The 22,092-nt window shown below is 56.3% G+C and overlaps 1 protein-coding gene across 9 annotated transcripts in view; it reads right to left on the reverse strand.

Annotated features, from left to right (window-relative positions):
• Positions 1-4,094: 4,094 nt before the first annotated feature.
• The window catches only part of SRC (SRC proto-oncogene, non-receptor tyrosine kinase), a 50,454-nt gene continuing 32,456 nt past the window's right edge, over positions 4,095-22,092 (reverse strand). For 7 of the 9 annotated variants that reach the window (XM_064475707.1, XM_064475705.1, XM_031433844.2 and 4 more), the window contains 10 exons: positions 21,401-21,418; positions 14,893-14,991; positions 14,609-14,712; positions 12,673-12,822; positions 11,061-11,216; positions 8,930-9,109; positions 7,809-7,885; positions 6,901-7,054; positions 6,610-6,741; positions 4,095-6,301 (listed from right to left, as the gene is read on the reverse strand). In XM_064475707.1, coding sequence (XP_064331777.1) covers positions 6,093-6,301; positions 6,610-6,741; positions 6,901-7,054; positions 7,809-7,885; positions 8,930-9,109; positions 11,061-11,216; positions 12,673-12,822; positions 14,609-14,712; positions 14,893-14,991; positions 21,401-21,418 — 1,279 coding nt within the window. In that variant the 3' untranslated portion in view covers positions 4,095-6,092. Of the gene's footprint in view, positions 6,302-6,609; positions 6,742-6,900; positions 7,055-7,808; positions 7,886-8,929; positions 9,110-11,060; positions 11,217-12,672; positions 12,823-14,608; positions 14,713-14,892; positions 14,992-15,826; positions 16,087-21,400; positions 21,419-22,092 lie in introns of those variants that run through there. The other 2 variants (XM_064475709.1, XM_031433845.2) reach the window with 2 other exon arrangements.

A 22,092-nucleotide genomic window follows, 5' to 3' on the forward strand; every position in this document is an offset into this window, starting at 1 on the left:
AGCAATCAGGGTGACTGGAGTCAGCCTGGCGAGGCCTGGAATGGCAGGTGAGGGAGATGGGGCTTCCTCCACCAGAGACAAAGGATTCAGAGCAGGGCCAGAGATGGGAGGAGGAGATGAAAGGCCACAGCAGAGTGAGGGTGAGTGATGGCTAAGCCACCCCAAGCCGGCGGCCCAGTGCCAGAGGCTGAATAGTGGGGCCTCTGCAGAGCAGGTGGGAGCAGACAGAAGGTGAGTCGAGTTTGGGGGGGTCAAAGATGAAGTGTCCGGGGGATGGTCGCCAGGGAAACTGTCCAGGAGAGAGGCCTTGAGGTGGAGGCTAGAGGGAGCATTGGGCTGAATCTGGGGCCAGGAAGGGTAGCAATCAGAAAGTGACCCCAGGGGCCATGTCTCAGGAGCCCCAGGGAAGAGGAAGGGGAGTGGGCGAGAGGTTCATTCCCAGACACACATATACACAGATGCACTCACACAGAAAGGGCGGCCAGAAAAGGAAGAAGAAAGGGAAGGGGGATATTTAATAAAACTGCAGGGTGGTGGAGGCAGGAGGTAGAGAAAGACAGACCCACTGGCACAGAGATCCAGACACAGAAACACAGACACACAGACACACAGACACACACACGACAATCAGAGAAAGAGATGGGCATTTAATTAGACCACAGCAAGGGGGAGGCGGGGCAGCAGAGGCAGACATACAGTCAGATGGACAGATGGACAGACAGGCAGAACCCTGGATCCCATGGGACACATGCTGAGAGGAGCAGAGGCAGGGCACTGGGAGACAAGAGCCCCAGGAAGGGAGGGCTGGGGAGAGTGGGATGGACAGACAGATGGACAGAGCTCCATCTCCCGGCCCGGTACCCCCACACCAAACCCCCGTCTCCATCCATGCCCCTTCCCCTGGCTGTTCCTGTCTGCAGCTCTGTGTTTCTGTGTGTCTCTGTCAGTCTTGCTCATTCTCTCGGCAAATCACAGCTTTTTGGAGCCCCAGGGAGAAAAATGGGAAAAGACAGATGAGAGAAAAAGACGAGGGACTGTGTGTGTGTGTGTGTGTGTGTGTGTGTGTGTGTGTGTCCCCGTGTCCAGCACAAGGTATGGATGGAATTTTAGGAGGGAGGAAGGGTGGGAGGGGATGAAAGGAACAGAAGATGATCGAAGAGACCAAAAGCAGTGTGGGGCCGCAGCCTGGAAGGAACAGGGAAATAGACATGCCTCGCACACCGTGCACTGGACACACAAACACACACACTGCACACATTGGAAATGCAATTGGTGGAAGGGACAGCAATGAAACTATGGAGAAAGGGAGGCAGGGAAGGGGCTGAGAAAGCCAGAGGCAGCCCAGGGAGACTGACACAGACACACAGGTAAGCATGTGCACTCACGCAGCCACGCAGGCCAGAGGCAGGATGGGGCCCGGGGTACATCTTTAATACAAGGTTTACATGAGTGTACGAAAGAATGACTAGGCCAGCAGCCCAGAGTGAGGGCCAGTAACCGTGGGCCAGAGGATGGAGAGACAGAGACAGGGAGACTCACTCCGAGATACAAGAGAGACAAGGAGACACTGAGGCCAGTGGGCAGACGATAGGACCAGACAGGCACATACCCAGAAACATGCCCCAAACTCTCTGGGGCGAGGGGCACAAATTACAGTCCTTTTTTTTTTTTTTTTTTGTGCTTTTTCTGTATCTTTCCTACTCTGCTATAAGGAGTATTTTTTCCCATGGAGGAAAACATCTTATTTTTCTAAAAAAAAAAAAAACTGCATACAGAATAAGAGAAAAGTCACTGAAACCAGGAAGGGAAGGCAGAGGGGACAAGGGGTTCCCAGGGTCCCCAGTCCCCTGAAGTGGGCTGGAAACTGAACAGGGCAGCAGAACGGGGAGCAGGCAGAGGGGCCATGAGATGGTGGTCCCAGTAGGGTGGGTGCCGCTCACCTCTTCTCCCCTCTCTCTCCCTCTCTCCCTCTCTCTTTCCCTCCCTCTCCCTCCCTCTCTCTCTCTCTCACTCTCTCTCTCTCTCTCTCACTCTCTCTCTCTCTTTCTCTCTCTCTCTTTCTCAGAGAGTTGAGCAAAAGCAAACTGAACAGAGGCCCAGAATGAGAGAATCAAAACCAGAGAAGGAGCCAAAGACAAGAGACTGGAGAGACAGAGCAAGGGACCCTGCCTCCCTTCCCGGAGCAGACATCACCCCTGCGGGCCAGATCTGGGTTCATCAGCCAGAATTTCCCCCAGCCTCTCAAGCTCTCGTTCTAGTGAGGGAGCTGTGTGAACCGCCATGACAGCCCTTACAAGTTCCAGGAGGTCAGGAAAAGCTCCCAGAGGTGGTCTGTGGTCTCTGAGGTGTTTTGAAGGATCAATAGGAGTTTGCCAGGTTGCAGAGAGGAAAGAAAGGGCATTCTCAGTAGTGGAAATAGCCCCGGCAAAGGTATGGAGGTATGGGAGGGTCTGGGGGAAGAATCAGAGGCGTAGAGCCATTGATAAGAAAATCAGAGAGAGGGAGATACAGAGAGAGACTAGAAACAGCAGTAGAGCACAGAGAAAAGGAGAAACAGATACAGGGAGAAACAGACAGAAAATCAGAAATCACACAGAGATACACAGGGGAAAACCAAGAAGTAGGGGTAAGGGGGTTTAGCGAAGGGAAAAGAAAGAAACACAAAAAATTGTCAAGACATAGAGCCAGGGTCAGGGAGCCAGAGAGAGAGTTGCAGGGGCACAGATCGACAAAGGGAGACACAGGCGGATAGAGGCACAGAAAGAGAGACACACGGATTGAATCACACAGCAAGACAGGCCGAGAGATGGAGAAAAAGGGGGCTGGGGGCCTCTCGCGGGCGCTCGACCCCGCCGCCCAGCGCCGCGCAGGCGCACTCCAGACCTGCCGCTGCAGCAACGCGGACGAGCGCTTTGTCCCCGCCGGGGCTGGGGCGCGTCCCCGGGCTGCTCGAGCTGCTCGAGCTGCTCGCGCGTGTCCCTGCACCCCCACCCCTGGGCATACGTGGGCCCCAGCGGGAGCGGCCGGCACTCTGTGCACTCCCTGAGCCCACATGGGTCCACGCGGGCACACGCTGCCCCGCGCTTGCCCGCAGAGCCCAGCCACGCACATCGGTGCCCATGCCCCTGAAGCCCGCAGGTTCAGGCAGAACCACCTGGATTGGTGTGCATGCATGCGTGGCCGGAAAAACAGGTGCACACAGCTGGGCGCACACCCCCAGGAGCCAAGACTCACAGACCACCCGGACATCTGTCCACACACCAACACAGATCCCCATCAGCAAACAAACCCACACATATACCCACGTGAAGACAAAGGCACACACTCCTTGGAGCACAAACTCACACCCATGCTCCTATGTCTGCTCCCAAGATACATGCACACCCACCGGGTCTCCGGGTGTCCATTCTGACCCAGACATGTGAAAATAATAGTGAACAGAGGAACATTCTGTTTTTGAAAGCTGTTTTTAATTAAACAGATTTAACAGTGTTATTACGACCAGAGGTGACTCACGTGGATATGTGTGTGATCTGACATAAAATCAGTTTCTTTGTACAGACTGTTGCAAATGAACTTCCCAGGCTGTGTGCCTTGGAGAAGAGAGGCGAGGAAGGGTCTTGGGGTTTTTCTTCAGAGTGCCTAGGGCTTTTGCTGATCCAGTCTCAGCCCCTACCCAGTCCAGCACTCCTAGGAAACACACAGCATGCACACAGCCACATCTCCCCATGAGCACATCCACAACTCCACCCGGGCATGACAGCCCCGCGGGAGCCCCCAGAGTGTCAACTGCCACCATCCACCCAGGGCATCTGAGTCCTCAACTGCTCACACTTCCAGAGTCTTGGGCTTCACCTGGTGCAGTTCAGACACAAGCAAGGTTTCTGCCAGGCACTCGCTTCCCAGACGCAGGTACAGATATGTACACAGAGCCACATCCTGGAGATCTCCAGTCTCAGTCCCTTCCTGGCCTGAAGTCCTCCAGCAACCAGTGCTGCCTGCACAAAAGCCCCTCTGACCACAATCTGTCCTCACATCCCACCCTCTTACTCCCCAGCACACAATAGATACTCAAGAAAGCACTGGCCACACTCTGAGGTCTGTTTGTGTTTAATCAGACAATATGCAAAGTATTTACAACGGATTCCAAATCCCCCCTCCCTACCCCCACAGGCCTGGGCCGTGGAATGTGGGACCCCAGGCCCTGCCCAGAGCCAGGGGTCCCCTAGGCCTCTGCATAGTCATCTGAAATCTACAAAACACTGTTTGCTTGTTTAAAAAAAAAAAAAAGACAGTATTAGGACACCTTATACAAAGGGCGTTGGGCAGTCAGAAGGGGATTTGAGAGCACACTGGGGTAAGTGAGCCCAGATTTGACTGGGACGGACGGGAGGAGACTTGGGTAATAAACATGTATGAAAAGAAAAGTTGAAATTTCATAGGCAGGCACCACTTGGCCTCCTTCCCCGCTGGCAGGGCCTGGCTGGCTCGAGAACCCCTGGCAGCGGGAATGTTATTGCTATGATGGGGGACTGTGGGTGAAATGTACATGTCTAGGGGACAAAGCAAGGGGCATTTTTACATGTTAAATATGGACGCACATGGAGGGATACACACGTGTACACGCGCACACACACATACACACACACAGGGGCCCTTAAGATGCCTACAAACTGTCAGCTGTCCCTTTTAAGAAGGGCACACTGAGGCCCAGGGAGAAGTCACCATTATTCCAAGGCTGAACAGCAGAACTAAGGCCAGTCTCCTGATGCCACCGGCTGGACTCACCATGTGATGCCAGCCACAGGGTCTGGTCAGGAGTGGGGCAGTTGCAGAGGCCCTGGCCACGTATCGAGGCAGACTTGCAGCCCAGAGAGGAAGCAGGGGCTGCCCACGGGCACACAGCCAGTCCTAGTGCGTGGCAACAGACACCCTTGTCCTATCTCACCACAACCTCGGCACTCCTTTCCCTCCTCATGAGTTAAGGGGTGCCAACTTGGGGAGGACAGCAGGGGCCAGGGGTTGAAATGACACAGGACAAACTGGGGGAAGTAGGACCTGGGGTTCTTTCCTGAGGCCAGGGCCTCCCAACCACTTGGATCTTCTACTTCTGCTTGATTGCCTCCAGAGCCTGGGAGCTCACTCCCTTTCACGGCCGGCTAGCTCCAAACATCAAAAACCACCCACATTCTGATTGAAATCTGCCTCCTACTTCTCTCCTCCTGAACTGCCCTCCTGAGTGAGCAGTGGCAGCACGACTCTCTCTGCTATCCGTAACCCATCCTCAGACCCCTTGTCCCCTGGGCTGCCCCAGTCTGTCCACAATGCCTCCAAGGACAATCTTGTTGGTTCCTGAGGAAGACAGAGGGAGCACCAGGTTCCAATCCTGCCTCATCCCTGAACTGCTCTGTGCCCTTGGGCAAGTCACACCCCCTTTCTGGACTCGGGTTTCCCCATGGGTAATATGGGGACAAGGAATTGATGATCTCTAAGGATCCCTCAGGTCTAAGAAGGGCAGGGCTTAAGGGGGGATGTCCACCCCACCCACCATCAAGTCAAGCTAGGCAGCCCGAGAGCCACGCAGAGGGGTCTGGACCCAGCGGCCTCCACCAACAGGTGTTTCAGAAATGGACGGCAAAGGGCAGGGTGGCAGGCAGGCCAAGGGCCCGGGCCCATCACTCCTCTTTGGAAAGGCTCTTCGGCCAGCTCCGTAGACAGACCTGGGATGGCATGGAAGTGGGAAGGAGCCAGTGCGTGGAGTAGGCCGAGGCTAAGGAAAGGGCGTCCTCAGCCCCACCCCTTCTTCCCAGTTCCTCCTGCTGAGAAACACAGGGCTCTGGGAGGGAACAAAGGGAGGAGGCATGTGGCTGGGATGGAGCCAGGACACGGTCACTGCACAGCCTTGGACCCTGGCCCCAGGGCTGTCTCAGGCCGCAGGCCCTGCCACAGAAGAGGGAGGGGCCTCATCACTGGCAATTCAGCCCCACAGAGGGGCTCAACGGTGGGCAGGCATAGAGAGGCCAGACCCCACATTAGGGGCCACCCAACCCAGGATCCAAGCCAAGAAGGCAGTCCGGCCTGTAGCCTGCGCCCTATAGGTTCTCTCCGGGCTGGTACTGGGGCTCAGTGGACGTGAAGTAGTCCTCCAGGAAGGCCTGCAGGTACTCGAAGGTGGGCCGTTCCTCCGGGTCCTTCCGCCAGCACTGGCACATGAGGTCATGCAGAGACTCGGGACACTCAGGCGGGCAGGGCATCCGGTAGCCCCGCTCCACCTGGTCCAGCACCTCGCGGTTCACCATCCCTGTGGGCAGAGAGAGGCAAGAGGCAGCTGGCTCCAGTGAAGGAAGTGGAGCAGGGGGAAGCTTATGGGGACAACAAACATGCCTTCCCACCTAGGACAGGGTGGCTGTGACCATGGGTAAGTCCCTTCCTAAGGCTGGGAACCCAGACCAAAGAGAGAGCCTAAGATCAGATGTTCAACCTCTTTGTTATACAGATGGGGAAACTGATGCCTGGGATGGGGTGTGACTTGCCCAAGGTCACCAGGATAGAGGGGTCACCAGAGCATGGGCAGAAGGACCAAAGGTGGGCTGTGGGGAACCCTCTTACCAGGGTAGGGCACCCGTCCCTTAGTTGTGAGCTCTGTCAGCAGGATCCCAAAGGACCACACATCGGACTTGATGGTGAACCGGCCGTAGAGCGCGGCTTCTGGAGCCGTCCACTTGATGGGGAATTTGGCACCTGCAGGAGCAAGAAGGGTCAGGGGAAGCTCAGGAGGACATGACTGCTCCGCCAGATAGGCACCATTCTCATCCCCACTTGACAGAGGAGGAAACTAAGGCTCAGAGAATGGGGGGTGACTCCCCACGGCCATACGGCATCGGTTGGGGCCCTGCCCACCTTGCCGGGCTGTGTATTCGTTGTCTTCAATGAGCCGGGCCAGCCCGAAGTCAGCCACTTTGCACACCAGGTTTTCTCCAACCAGGATGTTGGCAGCACGGAGGTCTCGGTGGACATAGTTCATCCGCTCCACATACGCCATGCCTGAGGCAATCTGTAGGCAGAACCCCAGGAGCCTGGCTCAGGGGCTGTCTGTGCCCTTCCCAGGCTGGGGTCACCCCCAGGAGTAAACAGCCAACCAAGTGCCCTGCCCTTCCCAGTTCTTTAGGTAATGACATCAGTTTACAATAAATACTGTTGGCATAAAAAGCAGGACCAACATCTGGCGGGAGGCAGGACTGCAGAGCAAAGGGCAGAGGGGAGGCACAAGATACATCCAGGGAAGTGGAATGACCATAAAAAAGAGGCCCCAGATGCCCCAAGACACAGATAAGTGCCAGGTCCTGTCTATAGTCCCAAGTCCCCTCTCTGAGAAGCCTCAGTTTCCTCATCCATCAAAAGGAATAATAACCATCTCTACCTCCCAGATTGTGATAAGAATTAAATTAAAAAGTGGTTGTTGAGCACCACCTACAGCAAGCACTAATGCATGTTTGTTGAGTGACTGAATGACTGAAGAAAACTGAGGCCTGAGGTCCCACAGCAAGTCAGTGACTCCTGATGCCCAGGTAAAGCCTCCTTCCTATGCCCAGAACCACCACTCGCGCGTTGGTGGTATAGTGGTGAGCACAGCTGCCTTCCAGAACCACCACTCGCAGCACCTGTAAGTGGTCCCAGTAATATATGTGCTGAAATCAGCAAGTGTGGGGGCAATCAAAGCAAGTTTCCTGGAGGGGGCACTCAAGAGATCAGCCAGGTGGGTCAGAGTGCTCAAGGCTAGGTGTGGGAGGCGAGAGGGGCTGACTCACCTGAGCAGCCATGTCCACCAGCTGGGGCAGCCGCAGGTACTTGCCTGTCTCTCCCTTGAGAAAGTCCAGCAAACTCCCTGGGCAGAGAGAAAGCAGCTCTAGCCCCCAGCCAGTCCTCCCTGAGCCAGGAGGAGGTGATTCCCAGATCTTGTCCACCAGGGCAGGCTGGCCTTGCTCTATCCACAAAGCAGATTTTTATGTAAACCCATCTCTGAATAAAGTCTTAGTGCTTCTCATTCAAAAGCCAAGCAGGATGGGAAACAAGAAAATGTCCACCTCCAGGTGGACAGAACTGCAATATAGCCACACTATGGAATACTATTCAGCAATAAAAAGGAACAAGCACACAACAAGAAAGAACCTCAGATATAAGAGATGATATATGTGAATTTCTAGAAGAAACAAATCTATGAAGGCAGAAAGCACATCAGTAGCTGTCTGGTTTTGGGGTTGGAGACTACTGTCTACAGAGGGGCACAAGGGGGCTTCCTAGGGTGATGGAGATCGACATCTTGATTGTGGTAAGAGATACACAGGGTATCCATTTATTAAAACTTATTGTGGGGAGGGTGTAGCTCAAGCAGTAGAGCACATGCTTAACATGCACAAGGTCCTGTTCAATCCCCAGTACCTCCTCTAAAAATAAATAAACCTAATTACCTCCTCCTCAAGTAAAATAAATAATACAATAATAAATAAATAAAATATAAAAAAAACCCTCACTGGACACTTAAAATGAGTATATTTTATCATATGTAAATTATACCTCTATAAAGTGGAATTGTGAAAAATAATTAATTTCAAAACTGAGTAAAGGAACTTGACCCAGATGTGGCTCAGCTTGGAGGATTGGGGGAGTTCTCCTTCCAGCCCCGGAATGACAAACAGCTCTAGAAAACCAGCAAACGGGGTTGGGGGACAGAAGATACATTGTGGGAAATTGTTAAAAACAAAATGCAAGGAGAAAGGCGACCTTTGGTTTAAATTTCCACTGACATGGGAAATTGATTCTATACCATTCCACCTTTAAAGATGTACACTCTAGATCTGGTGGGAAGGGAAGCGCCCCAGCACCCTGGCGAGGGGCTGCCCGTGTCTCCACGCCATCACCCAGGCCTCACCCTTGTTCATGTACTCCGTGACAATGTAGATGGGTTCCTCGGACACCACCGCGTACAGCTGCACCAGTTTCTCATGCCTCAGTTTCTTCATGACCTGGGCCTCCTGCAGGAAGGCCTCCGGAGACATTGTGCCGGGCTTCAGGGTTTTGATGGCCACCCTCGTGGTGCCGTTCCAGGTCCCTGTGTGGAAAGGGAGGCAGGCTGCCTCAGTGGAGGGCCCTCATTCCCACCCAACAGGGAACCGGGATCTGCCTGCCTGGGTATCAACTTCAGCTCTGGCCTCCCAAGCTATGTGACAAGCCCAGCCTCTTTCTGAGCCTCAGTGTCCCCGTCTGCAAAATGGGCACAAGGGCAGGCCGCTCCTCACAGGGCTGTTACAGGATTAAATGAGTATCAGGTACATGCTCAAGAAAGAGTAATGCTATTAGAATTCTGATTACAAGAAATGTCCCCCAAAGCAGCACATTGGCCTGAGAGCTGGGAGACCATGGTTCCAACACAACCACTCTCTCCGGGCAGTCACACTCCTTCTGGATAACTCATCGAAGGTGCTTCAGGTGTCGGCAAATGCAATGTGTATCGGGGGGCTGGGGCTGAGGCAGAGCTGGCCTCAAAACAAAGCCACCAGAACAAGGCTTGTCTCAAGCCACACTCCCCAAAAAGTAAGGCACCCCACTAAGAACGAGGGCTTAGAGGTCAGACCGACAGGAGTTTGGCTCCCACCTCCACTTCCCGCCAGGAGTGAGACCACAAGTGAGTCAGTTCCCCTCTCTGAGCCTCAGTTTTCTCGTCTGGAAAATGGGGATGCTACAGTATCCACCTGTGGGGCTGTTTGAAGATTAAATGAGATTTGAGCCACTGGGCCCAGCCCGTTGTGAAGACACAGTCAGTAATAGCTGCAGCTGTCATTTTATTATTACCTGGTTTTTAAATTGTGAGGCATTGGGGGAAGCTGAGTTCTAAACTGGTGTGTTTAATCTGAGTTTTCCTCCCAGCTGGGCCTGAGGCTCCTTTGATGAGCAGCCTTGGGTCCGTTCCTTCCCATCTCTGGGTCTCCATCAGACCCAGGTCTGTGGTGCTCCCGGCACAGGCCATCTGAGGATGTGTGCCTGGCACGTCATGAGTCCACCCGGATCACCCAGGGAGGAATGAAAGTGTCCCCCACTGACTCCACCGCACACACGGGCCAGGAACGAGTTTTGCAGCCACCAGAATAGCTGATGCTCTGGATTTACCAGGTTTTGTGTCTGTGCCTGGGAGCTGGCTTCTCATCCTCAGCTCAAAGCCAAGGCCGCCTTTTTCCTGACTTGGCCTGACCTCCAGCCTGCAGACCTTTGCCCCTGCAGTGCCTGCCACCCAGGAACTCCCTCCGCTCCCCTCCATCAACTCTCCCTCTAAAGGGAGGAAAGTGGAGACAGTGATACCAGGTAGTCACTGCGGCTCAGATGAAATAATCTTGAACACAGCACACGGCCATCCCCGCACTGGAAGCGCAGCCTCATGACCACCAGGCCTCCCTCACCCCGACCTCCACCATTCCTGCGTCAGCAGAAACCAGTCAGCTGGAGGGGGCCTGGTTTTGTCAGGGCTGCATGGCGTTTGTTTTCAAGGACGCTTTGGCCACTTCTCCAGTTAGACGGGAGATCGTAAACAGACCCTGCACCTCCCGGCGCTCCTTCTGTGGGCAACTCTTCCCACAGCTGAGACTAACGTGTGGACGCACGCGGGCCAGCCTTCTCTCAACCCCGCCGGTGGGGCCTAGTATCTCCAGCCCCATTTTACGGTTGGGAAGATCAAAGCTCAGAGTGAAGCCACCTCACCCATTCCACACAAGTCCCTGGGGAGTTGCGATGCCCAGCCCTAAGCAGCTCTTGGTAAACAGGTGCTACGGTCTGCAGAGGTGGGGGGTCCACACCCCAGCTTGCTGCCAGCCACCGCTGGGGAGTTCCGTGCTGACACAGGGCCCACTACTGAGCAGACGTGATGAGACTCATGGAGGCAAAGGCTGGGAGGACTAATGGAGCCTTGAGCTGCCACACAGGATAGACATCTGTCTGGTTCTCAGAGGGGTGACACTGAAGTCCCCCCAAGGGGCCCAGGGTCTCCTCCTAGGGGCAGGGCAAGGCCTTACCCATCCACACCTCTCCGAAGCAGCCCTGGCCCAGCTTGACCTCCAGCCGCAGAGACTCCCGGGGGATCTCCCAGGCATCCTTGGCCAGACCCTGAGTCTGTGGCTTGGATGTGGGGCACACGGTGGTGAGGCGGTGACACAGGCCATCAGCGTGTTCTGAGGACAGAGGCAGAGAGGTGGAGATCAAGCTGGGCATCCGCCCGGGGGCCTCCATGTCCCATGGTGTGCATGTGGAGACTTACACACCGTATGCACACAGCCCTCAGGGACATGCAAGATGGCCTCGAGGCCAGGTGTCCACACCTGTGCGTACACACCCTCCCCAACACAGGCCCATATTGCCTCAATGCATTTGCTCCCTGAATCATTCATTCATTCATCAGACTTTAAGGGGGGCTACCTATGTGGGTGCCAGGGACCCAGTCAGAGACAGACCAAGTGGAACCCTGTCCTCAGGGAGCTCACAGTCCAGGGGGCACCCAACTTCTCTTAATCAACTCCCAGGACCACGAGTGGGACAGAGGGGAGGTGTGCGAGCAATAGCAGGTGGGCTGGGTGGAGTTCTGGAAGGCTTCCTAAAGGAAGTGGTCCCTGCACTTGGATCTACAGGAGGGTGAGTGGTTGACGAAGGAACAGCCCTCCAGAAAGAGGGCACACTGCATCGTGTGTGTGCAAAGGCTCTGAAGGAGGAACAAGCCGCTGGGTTGGAGGAACGGTGGAGGCCAGGGGGACCACAGGGGCACAAATTGGGGGAGGGCCCCTGGTAAGGCAGGGAGGCCAGCTGAGGGTCTTTATCCTAAAATTCCAAGGTAACCCCAGAGGGTTTTGATCTGGGGGAACAGGGTGCAGAATGAACCCTACAGTGGTGGCCAAGGGGACAGGGACGGGTGGCAGATCCCAGAAGGAGTCGGGAGGCCCAGCTGACAGAGGAGGAGTAGTTGGTGCTCTCAGGAAAGGCCACACCTGCACATGGAGGCCACAGTCACATGCCACAGAGACACAGGCACCCACAGAGACCAGCCCACACGGGAGCACAACGGCCACAACACTTCAGTCCTCCAGGGCAGCCCTGGACATCCAGATGGGTCGGCCTCACTCTTGCTCTCATGACCTGTGCATGTGAGCTCCCAGGCCTGCTGCTCTCTCCCCCGCTCTCTCCCCCTCTTCGCTTCAATCGATGGAGCTGCCCCCTCCTTCCCAGTAACCGGTTCTAACCGGTTCTAGGGTTGCAGAGACAAATGACACTGGCCTATGCCCCCTCCTTCCCAGCTCACTCCTCCAGGCAGCCCCCTCCTTACCAGGCAGCCCCCTCCTTACCAGGCAGCTGTGGAGGAGAAAGGGGAGGGAGGGGCAGTGGGGGGCAGGGAAGAGGGGAAACAGGAAATAGACGCACAGGGAGGAAAGAAGGAAAAAAGAGGGGGAGGAAGGAGAGGGAGAGGAGGGAGAAAGGGGAAAGGAAGAAGGCAGAGGGGAATGGAAGCCCACATCCTCAGGGTGATAGACGTCCAGGCCCTTGTCAGCCCAAAGTCGCCCTCCTCAGGATCTGCAGCTCAGAGGACGGGCCGAGGCCCCCCATCCCAGGGGGCGTCCTCTCTGCCGCCCCGACACTCACTGGAGTAGTAGGCCACGAGCTGCTGCAGGCTGCTGAACTGGGTGCGGGAGGTGATGTAGAAGCCACCGCTGTCCAGCTTGCGGATCTTGTAGTGCTTCACATTGAGGCCCTTGGCGTTGTCGAAGTCGGACACTGAGAGGCAGTAGGCGCCTGCAGGGCAGGCCACAGGGGAGCCGTGACCACCATGCCGGCGCCCCCACAGCTGTAAGCACACCTACCCGACACAGCAGGGCGGAGCCAGGTCTGGTCCAACCCGTCTGAGCACCCAGCTCTGGGGCAGTCACCCGGGTAGGGCCAAGTGACAAAGGGGCACCTGACCGGAGAGCCTTTCCATGCACCCTTAGCCTGGCAAAACCTCTGAAGCCCAAGTGTGCATCCCAACTGTGTGACCTGAGCAAGTCGCTTGCCCTCTCTGGGCTTTGGTTTCCCCCTTTGCACAATGGGGTTACTTCCAGGGCTGCTGGAAAGATTGAATGAGACCACATGTAAGAGGGCCTGGCACACAGTAGGTGCTCAATAAATGTTCTCTGGGAGCCTCAGAATGGCCCCAAGTGCCTGTGTGTCCCTGGCCTAACTGCCTCCCCTCTCTGGGTCTGCCCACAGGAGCACTGTCTGTGCCCTGCCCCTTCCTGAAGACTCCAGGCTCAGGCAGGAGCCAGTGGTTGGCTGAAGGCTGCCAAGGCTAAGCTGGGCCAGCCCTGGTGGCCCGCTCCCTGTTCCCCTCGAGCCTGGAAAAGCTTTGGGCTGGAGAAGTTTCCTTCTGCCCAACAGGACTGACTAGCCCTGTTAAGAGACGCCTGGGGTGGCATCAGGGAGCAAGGCTGAGGCCCAGAGGTGGGGGGCAGAGACTTGAGCAGCCAGAGAAAGCCTTTCTCAGGAAGCAGCATACAGGGATCATCCTAAAAGCCCCCACAGCCCACAGAACCTCTGGACAGAGTTCAGGTAGGGGTTACAATCTCCAGTGTAAAGAAGGGAAAATGAGGCCCAGAGAGGGAAAGCAGCTAGCCTCAGGTCACCCAGCAAGTCAGGCACAGAGCTGGGACTTGAATCTATACCCAGGTCTCTAAAGCCCATACTGGACAACCATGATTTGCTGCAGATGGCCCAGGCCACGTGCATGTAGAAGCCACAGGCCCGAATTTAAGGCCAAGTCCTGACCACACGTGCACACAGGCAGGCATGCCCGTGTCGAGTGGCCACATGTTCACAAAGGCCCACATTCCCCAGGCCCCTGGGCACAAGGACAAACCCACAACAATTCACTCCCACACAGCAACACACAGACAAATCCATCCCCACGTGTGCACACACATGCCTGGACCCACACACAGCATGCACGGCCACATGACCGTTCATAAATGCACACGCAGGACATGGATGCCCTGCTTTCCCATCTCCTGCTGAGTCCTAGGCCCACAGGAAGCAGAAGCTGCGTTGCCATGGTGATGGGGAGTCTGCAACCCACTTGTGAAGGGGCTGGAGAGAAAGGGAGGCAATCAGTCTCTGGCAGAGGGGTGAGACTGGCGAGGAACAGAGGCCAGGACTGTTGGCGGAAGGGCAAGGCCAGGTCTCAGCACCCAGACCAGCCCCTGAGGCCCCTGGAGAAGGGGAAAGAGAGGGGCCCATTGCATGAGCACCCTCCCTGGGAATAGCCTTTTGCTATATGATTCTCAGACCTCCTGACAACCTGTGCCCATTCCTCACCTAAGGAACCTGAGGCCGGAGAAGCTAAGCATCAGCTCTTGATGTACCTCTGGCCACCCCAGAGAACTCAGTGTTCCTCAAATGTACTTCTCTGTCTTTGATCCTGTCTTTTTCTCCAGCTGCAGGGCTTTACCCACCCAACTTCATATACCAAACTCCTATTCATTCTACAATACCCAGCTTAAATAATCCACAAGACTCAGTTCCCACTGGCCAGCAAGAGGGCTCATACCTTTTGTGGTCTCGCTTTCTCGCACTAGGAAGGTCCCTCTGGGGTTCTCCGCATTGAGCAGTAACCGCTCTGACTCCCGTCTGGTGATCTTGCCAAAATACCACCTGGGGTGGGAGGGAGAAGGATGATGCTGGTGTCCAGGCTTCCACCCACCCACAGTGCCACCTCTTCCTCCTGGGATGTGGTTAGGGCCCTGGGTAGACAGACCTCCCGCTCCAGCCCAGGAGAGAAGTTCTGAACCGGCAGTGATGGTAGCCAAGCAAGAGGCCAGGGCTGATACTCACTCCTCGGCCTGGATGGAGTCAGAGGGCGCCACATAGTTGCTGGGGATGTAGCCCGTCTGTCCTGTGCTGAGCGAGTGAGCCAACCACCAGTCTCCCTCTCTGAGCAGGGGGAGGGGGAGGGAGCAAAGGAGAAGGAACCATCAGCAGTGGAGCCTGAGGTCTGCAGTCTTCATGAGTGCTGTGCTGGGGGATTGAGGCCGAGTGGGGTGCAGGGAACAGTGGGATCAGGCCCCTCACAGCCTGCAGGGCCAAGCTGGCCTGAACTCTTCCTCTCCCCACCCGAGAGGCCTCTTGGCAAAAGCTGACTCAGATGACAAGGTCTGAATTCACAGGGGCAGCATCCTGGGACGGGAAGTGATCTGCTCCCCTTCAGAGAGATCAAGCCATCCCAAGATGCCAAGAGCCACTGTGGAACTGGGGGAGGAAGTACCCTGTCTCTGGGGAGCAAGCAAGTTGTAATAGGAGAAGATTTCCGCCTGAGAAGGATATCAGATCAGACCTTCAAGGCCTCCCCAAGCCCTGAGATTTGGAAGCCCAGGCCTGGGAGCTGGTGAGACTTGAGGGGAGGCAAGGGTGGCCCTTTGGGGGCTTGGTGACAATCTAGGCACCAACCCTGCAAATTGGAGCAATGCTCGCCTTTGTCACAGATCGTGCGCCACACCTTCAGGGCTCCTAGGCCTCCTCCTGCAGTCTACCCAACTATGGGGGAACCTGAGGCCAGAGGGGGCTGGGACTTGCCCAAAGTCACACAGCGAGTCGTGTCAGAGAGAGCTGAGCTGGCAGAGCCCCAGTGCCCAGGGTACAGCTACACTAATTGCCCCATGAGGAGGAGGAGGAGGAGGAGGAGATGGGGACAGGGCAATGGGGGCAGGAGAAGGCCCTGGCAGGGCGGGTCCCCTGGGTCTGGGTGGGAGTGGGAGAGGGGCAGAAGTACCTTTGCAGCCATCTGAATGTGAACCAGGTCTGGCTGGAGCGGGGGTCCAGAGACACAGAGGAGGGAGGAGAAAGCGAGAGCCCAACAGGAAAGAAGAGGCAGAGATGGGGGTGGTGAGAGAGAGAGGCAGAAAGAGTGAGGGAGATAGCAGGAGAGCCAGGCAGTGCTGGGGACAGGGGGCCAGGCGGGGCAGCCACAGAGGCCTCGCATCCAAAGCAATCAGAGGAGACAGGGAGAGAGTCCATGGGGATTGAGGGGAGGCCCATTGGGCTGCCTGGGCAAATAGGGTCTAGCCCCCTCCCATTCCCACTGTGCAGATGGGAAGACTGAGGCCAGACAAGCAAAGGCCTCTGCTCAAGGTCACACAGCCAGGCCCAGGCTCCTGACTCCCAGATGAGAAGGAATCCTTCCCTACAGGGTGCAGTGGGGCTTGATGCCTTGCTGAGCTTCTCAATCCAAGGCTGCAGTGGACCTCACCACAACCCTCAGAAAATACACAGCAAGCAGGATGTGCTCCCCCATCTCCACCGCCGGGACCCAGAGAGAGAAAGGCCCTTGCCCACAGCCACAGTCTGGCCTTGAACCGGGATCCCAGGCTCCTGGGTTTTCTGAACTGCCCTTGACCTATACTCTTCATCCCATTTTGAAGATGGAGAAGTTGAGGCTGGGAAAGGGTAGGGCTGAGGGAGCTCTCCAAAAACAGGTTAGAACAGGTGAGCATCCCCAACCCAGGGGCTCAACCAGGTGGGCCAAGGCTCAACCAGAGTGTGGGTCTCTTCTGGATAGAGTGAGGCAAAGAGATCACCGTTGGGACAGTGAGAGCTGACTTGGCTGTGGGATCACTGCTAAGGCAGAGGGTCTCTGTGGGTGCGAGAGGGCCCTGGAGTAAGGGGACAGAGCCCACCTCAAGGAAAGAAGCCCTTAGATGCCCAGGACTTCCATCTACCTGCCTATGCGTACCCACACTGTGGGGTCCACACTTGCCCGTCCCATTTGACCCTCAAGGCCACCCTGCAAAGAAGGAAGGCAGGTCTCAGCTCCCAGATGGAGAAAACTGTGGCTCAGAAATGTCTAGGGACCAGCCCAAGGACACACAGCACTCAGGCTGGAGTAACCCAGCACTTTCTTCGTGGACTTGGGAAATCTGAGGCATGGAGCCGGGCAGAGACTTGCCCAAAGCTACACAGCAAGGACTCAAATCACAGGGAAGAGCTGAGATCTTCCAGTCCAAAGTCTTCATTTTACCAAAGGTGAAAATAAGGCACAGAGAAGGGCAGTGCTTTGCTCAAAGCCACACAGCGAATCAACGGCAGAGCAAGGGTGAGAACCACGGCCCCTGTGTGCCCACAGCCAGGCACAGCTGGCCTTCTGGACCCCTGCAGCCTCCTGAGGCCTCCCAGAGGCTCAGAGACCCTTGTGGAAACCAGAGAAAGATGGAGAAGGAGGCAGCAGGGCCAGGGGGTGCAGGGCAAGGGACTGGGTCTAGGGTCTAGGTCAGAGACTACAAAATGAGGCAGACTGACAGAGTTTACAAGCCAGCCAGCCTCTGGGAAGCCCCAGCCACCCACTCAAGAGTGGGAGGTCAGCAGGAGCACGTTCCCAGAGGCCAGCCACACAAGGCTCCAAAAGTAAAGCGGGTTCAGCTCTGCTGACATCACCTGGACTTCAGCTGGCAGAGCCTCCAGCTCCCTGCCATCAGCCCACATGCGAGTTCGGGCTCATGGTTCAGTTTGGGGGTTTCATTTCACAAGGGCAGGGATGGAGGTGCACTGCAATCTCACTAAAGGATCCAAGGTCCAACTTCAGCCTGGCCCCAGCTTGAGAGGTACCTAAGGGCTTGAGGGCCAGAGTCAGACCACTCTGGCGCCACCTCAGCTCACCACTTGCAGGCTGTGTTACCTGGGCTCTGCCTCGGTTTTCTTATCTGCAGGGTGGGCATACTCATGCTTCCTTCAGAGGATGTAAAGTACCAGCCCAGGGCCTGGCACACAGTAGGTGCTCAATGTGCATGAGCTCTTAGTATCTTAATTTAACTAAAAAAAAAGAAAAACAATTAAACTTGCAACTCTGTGGTACCCCTCCCCACTCCCCAAAACGTTTTTTTAAAACCGAAGCAACTCAGTTCCAGTCTCCAATAAGGATCTGCTGTGTGACCTTGGGCAAGTACCCTACCCTCTCTGGGTCTTAGTTTCCTAATCTATAGAAAAGAGGCAATGTTCACAAAATCTCCCTTGTGGGCAAAGTATGTAAACCAGTCAGCATCAAGCCAGGCTTTGGGGAAGCTAATTACTGTGATTAGCATCTGAGCCTCAGTTTTCCCACCTGTGAAATGGAGACATCAAGCCCCATCTTCTCATGCCAATGGTCTGTGAGGCTCAAACCTGCCTCAGGTGGCTGGGAGCTGACTCTGCCCTCACCGTGAGGGGCCCCATAGACCCCAGATCAGTCCAGTCTGGCGGGGATACCAATTTGATTATCCCTCAGTACTCAATGTCAGAAGTAACAGTGGCGTTAACCTAATAGGTTGAGCAGATTCATTGCATCCGGCACTTCCTTGGGGCCTGGTCCTCATCAGATGATAGGCAGGAAGAAGGGACAGCAGGGAATCACACACGTTCCTTGCCCAACCCTCACCTTCCCACATGTGGCCAGAGGAGAAAGCACTGGACCAGCAGTCCCTGAGCTATGATTTTCCATCCCCACTGCTGTCACTAGCTGTGTGACTTCAGGCTACTGACCTCACTTGTCTGAGCCTCAGGATCCTCTTTTTGGAGCCTAATCCTTGTGGCTAATCCAGGCTGGCATGTGGATCGGGAGAGTGGCAGCTCTGGAACCTAGGAAGTTGTGCCAGTTTGGGTCCTCCTATTTAACCCATTTGGGCTTTGGGGACTGGTCAGAGAAGCACTTTGGGGATTGCAGGCAAGCCAGGGCAGCTGGGCACGGCCCAGGCGGTCAAGTTCCTGAGACCTGAGGCCTGGATCCACGGTTGGTGGGGAGAGAGCAGGGTGAGGCCAAGGTAGGTCATGTGAGGAGGGCAGGAGGGAGTCCCTCACCCCAAGGGCGGGAAGTAGAACTGGAGAGCAAGGGCGCAGAGGCCAGTGCCCGCTGGGGAGCTCCCCCAGAGAAGCTGCTGGAATCCGGGTAGGAGGAAGGGCAGTTTAGGAAGCAACCCAGAGTCAGACTCAGAGGGGCTCCAACTTCTGGAGGGCGGGGGCTCAGGGCAGTCACACCTCAGACCCTAGTGGGCTTCCTCGGGCCCAAGGCCACACAGCTCCCAGGATTCCAGGACCAGAATCATTTGTCAGGAAGATCCAGGGAGCAGGGTCCCCAGGCCGCTACTGTGAGGACCCCAACCCAGCCAGCCCTAGCCAGACCGCAACAGACAGGCACATCCTTAAGCTCTCCTCCCCGACTCCCAGCCCAGCCACAGGCTAGATTCAGAAGGTCCTTCACCTGCACAGGCTGGGTGTTGGGCAGGGGGCAGGCGATTAATAATAATGGAACCTAAGCAATTATAGTAGAAGGACACACAGGGTGTCCCTGGATGAGGTACGAGACCTCAACACCTTAAACCTGGGTAAATCGTCCACTAAGGTCCTTCCCCCACCCCGATCTCATTACCCTTCCTCTTCCCCTACTGCCAGCCCCCAACTCTATGGTGCTGACTTCTCAGGCAAAGAGCAGCTGAGCGTTGCGATGTGAAGAAAGGCTTTGACCTACCCCCACCCTCCAACTGGGGTGCCTCACTGCCCCACCTACCCCAAGGGCTTCCCACGGATGGGGCTCCATCACTTCCAGCACCCCCTCCCCGGCGCCCCCAGGCCTGGCCACACGTCCCCCCGCCCATCCTGGGAGACAAGAAGAAGGAAGGGAAGGGGCTGGACAAAGGAGTGAGGGCTGCCCTCTAACTCTGGGTGAAAGAGGCAGAATCAAAGTTTCCAGAGCCTTCCCTCTGGCCACACCCCCGAGACACCTGTCCCATCGTTGCTCGTTGAGATCCTCTAGTACTTCAAAGCCTCCAAACTGAGGCTTCCTCTCTGCTTGGGCCCTTCCCTCCCATCTCCTCTGTGCCTCCAAGGAGCCCCTCCTCCAAGGACCTGGGGTCATACCTACCCCCCCACCTCTGCTCCACCTAGCTGTGTGACCTTGAGCAAGTTATTTCCCCTCTCTGGACCTCAGTTTCCTCATCTGTAAAATGGAGCAAATAAACATTTCCACCTCCCAGGGCCATGGTGATGTCTAAATAAAACAACGCAACTAAGAGGGCTCAGCACGAGACCAGGGCACAAGAAATGGTGGCTGTTTTATTACTGTTCACGCATCTCGTGCACCAGCACACACTGGGCAACCCCCAGTGTACTGAGCAACAGGTGATGGGGGACCCAGAAATGTGGCAGGTCCAAGAGCAGCCCTCAAGGATTTCTTAGTTTGGAGGGAGGCAGATGCAAATAGCTGGAAATCATAAGAGAACTGGGACTCGGACAGGGGGCGGGGGTTGGGGGGTGGGCAGGGAAAGCCCCCTTCCCCAGGGAGAGCATCTACCCAAGTTCCAATCCTGGCTTTGCTACTTGGTAGCTGTGTGACCTTGGGCAAGAGCCCTCACATCTCTGAGTCTCAGTTTCCTCATTTGCAAGATGGAGATGGCCCCTCCCCCATCACTACAGCCCTGGAGGAACTGCAGCAGAGTAAATACAAGGACATGGGTAAAAATGCCTGGTACCTCTTTCCCCTTTTGCCTCACAAAGAAGGCAGTCCTGAGCTGGATCTTGAGGGATGAATAGGAGTTTGCCAGACAGAGATGGGAGGAAGAGCTTTTCAGGCAGAGGGAACAACATGCACGAGGGCAGGGAGGCATGAACAAGCAAGACATGCTTGGAGATGGTGGAGATGTCCAATCTCCTTAGCCAGGCCTTTGAGGATGCTCACAGATCCTACTCTACCCTCTAGAATCTTCTCACCCTTCCACAGCCCTGAAGGCATCCAGCCCCCTCCAGCACTGCACCCTCCCGCAAGCTGCCCTGTGAGGGGGACTGCCTTCTACCACCCCCACCGGCCCTGAGACTTCACTGTGCTTCTTTCAAGTTCATGCTTGAACCTCCCAGCTCCTGTGGTTACACAGAAGGGGGTACACAACAGGGGCCCTAAAGCTTGAGCTGACTCTGGCCCCCAAGTCTGCCTGCCACTTGGTCTGCATTGGGGCTGGGTCCTGGCCACACTCTGGCTCCAGGAGGGCATGGCCTTCTCCACCCAGGCCTCACCAGGCCCACACTGGACTCCGCACACAGCTGCCACTCAGTGTGGGCTAAACGGGGAGGGGGTGAGCTAGCGGGAGGGGGAGGGGGAGGAGGTATGATGGGGAGTGACAGGGGCGATGCAAAGACCCTCCCCTTTCTCAGCCGGGGGTTAAGGTCAGGATCTGGTCAGACTACTAGGGGTGAGGACAGAAGCTGGGGAGGCTGAAGGGGGTGCAGCCAAGGGAGCCAGAGACCATATGGAAGCACATGCAGCCAGCAGCCCCACCCCCACCAGCAAAGCGCCCCCACCCAGCCCGCCGCCCCTGGAGTGTGTACACACCTGACATCCACCTTCCTCCTAAGGGCCAGCGAGAGAGAAGCAGAGAGAGGGAGAAGCTGAGAGAGAGCTGGAGGGAGCAGGTGCAGGCCAGGAATGGGGAGGGGGGTCCTCGAGGCTGCGGGGTGGGTAGGGGGTGGCAGAGAGGGGGCAGGAAGCCCTACAAGGGCAAGAATGCAGCAGGTGTGGAGCTGTACCCTGCCCTCTGTCAGCAGCTCCGTCCCCACTGTGATCACCCCCAGGCAAATGACCTAAAGCTTATACCGCCCACCCCCCAAGACAGGTCTTGCACCCCACCCACACTGCACCCTTGGCAGGGAAAGGAGAGGAGGAGGGGAGGAGGGGAAGGACCCCCATCCCTTGGCTAGAGCCCCACCCACCCCTCACCAGTTCATTATCCCCACTCACCGGGGCCCCAGGGCCTGGCAGGGGCCCCCATCTCCCCCATATGCCAGCTCGGCCCTGGGACGCCCCACCCTGAGGCTGGAGTCCCCGAACCAGAGACGCCCTACCGGGTGCCCTGCCCACCACGCCCTATCCCACCACCTCATCTCCATGCCGCATCCTGACCCCTCCCACACTGGGCCCCCAATATGGGTCCCCCAACCCCTGCCCAATGTAGGCCCCTCCCTCTACAGCTGGAGACTCTGGCTTTACTGGCTGTCCCAGAACCCCCAGCACCTGTGGACACAGCC

Source organism: Camelus dromedarius, chromosome 18 (genome assembly GCF_036321535.1).
Source record: "Camelus dromedarius isolate mCamDro1 chromosome 18, mCamDro1.pat, whole genome shotgun sequence".
Classification (NCBI taxonomy): domain Eukaryota; kingdom Metazoa; phylum Chordata; class Mammalia; order Artiodactyla; family Camelidae; genus Camelus; species Camelus dromedarius.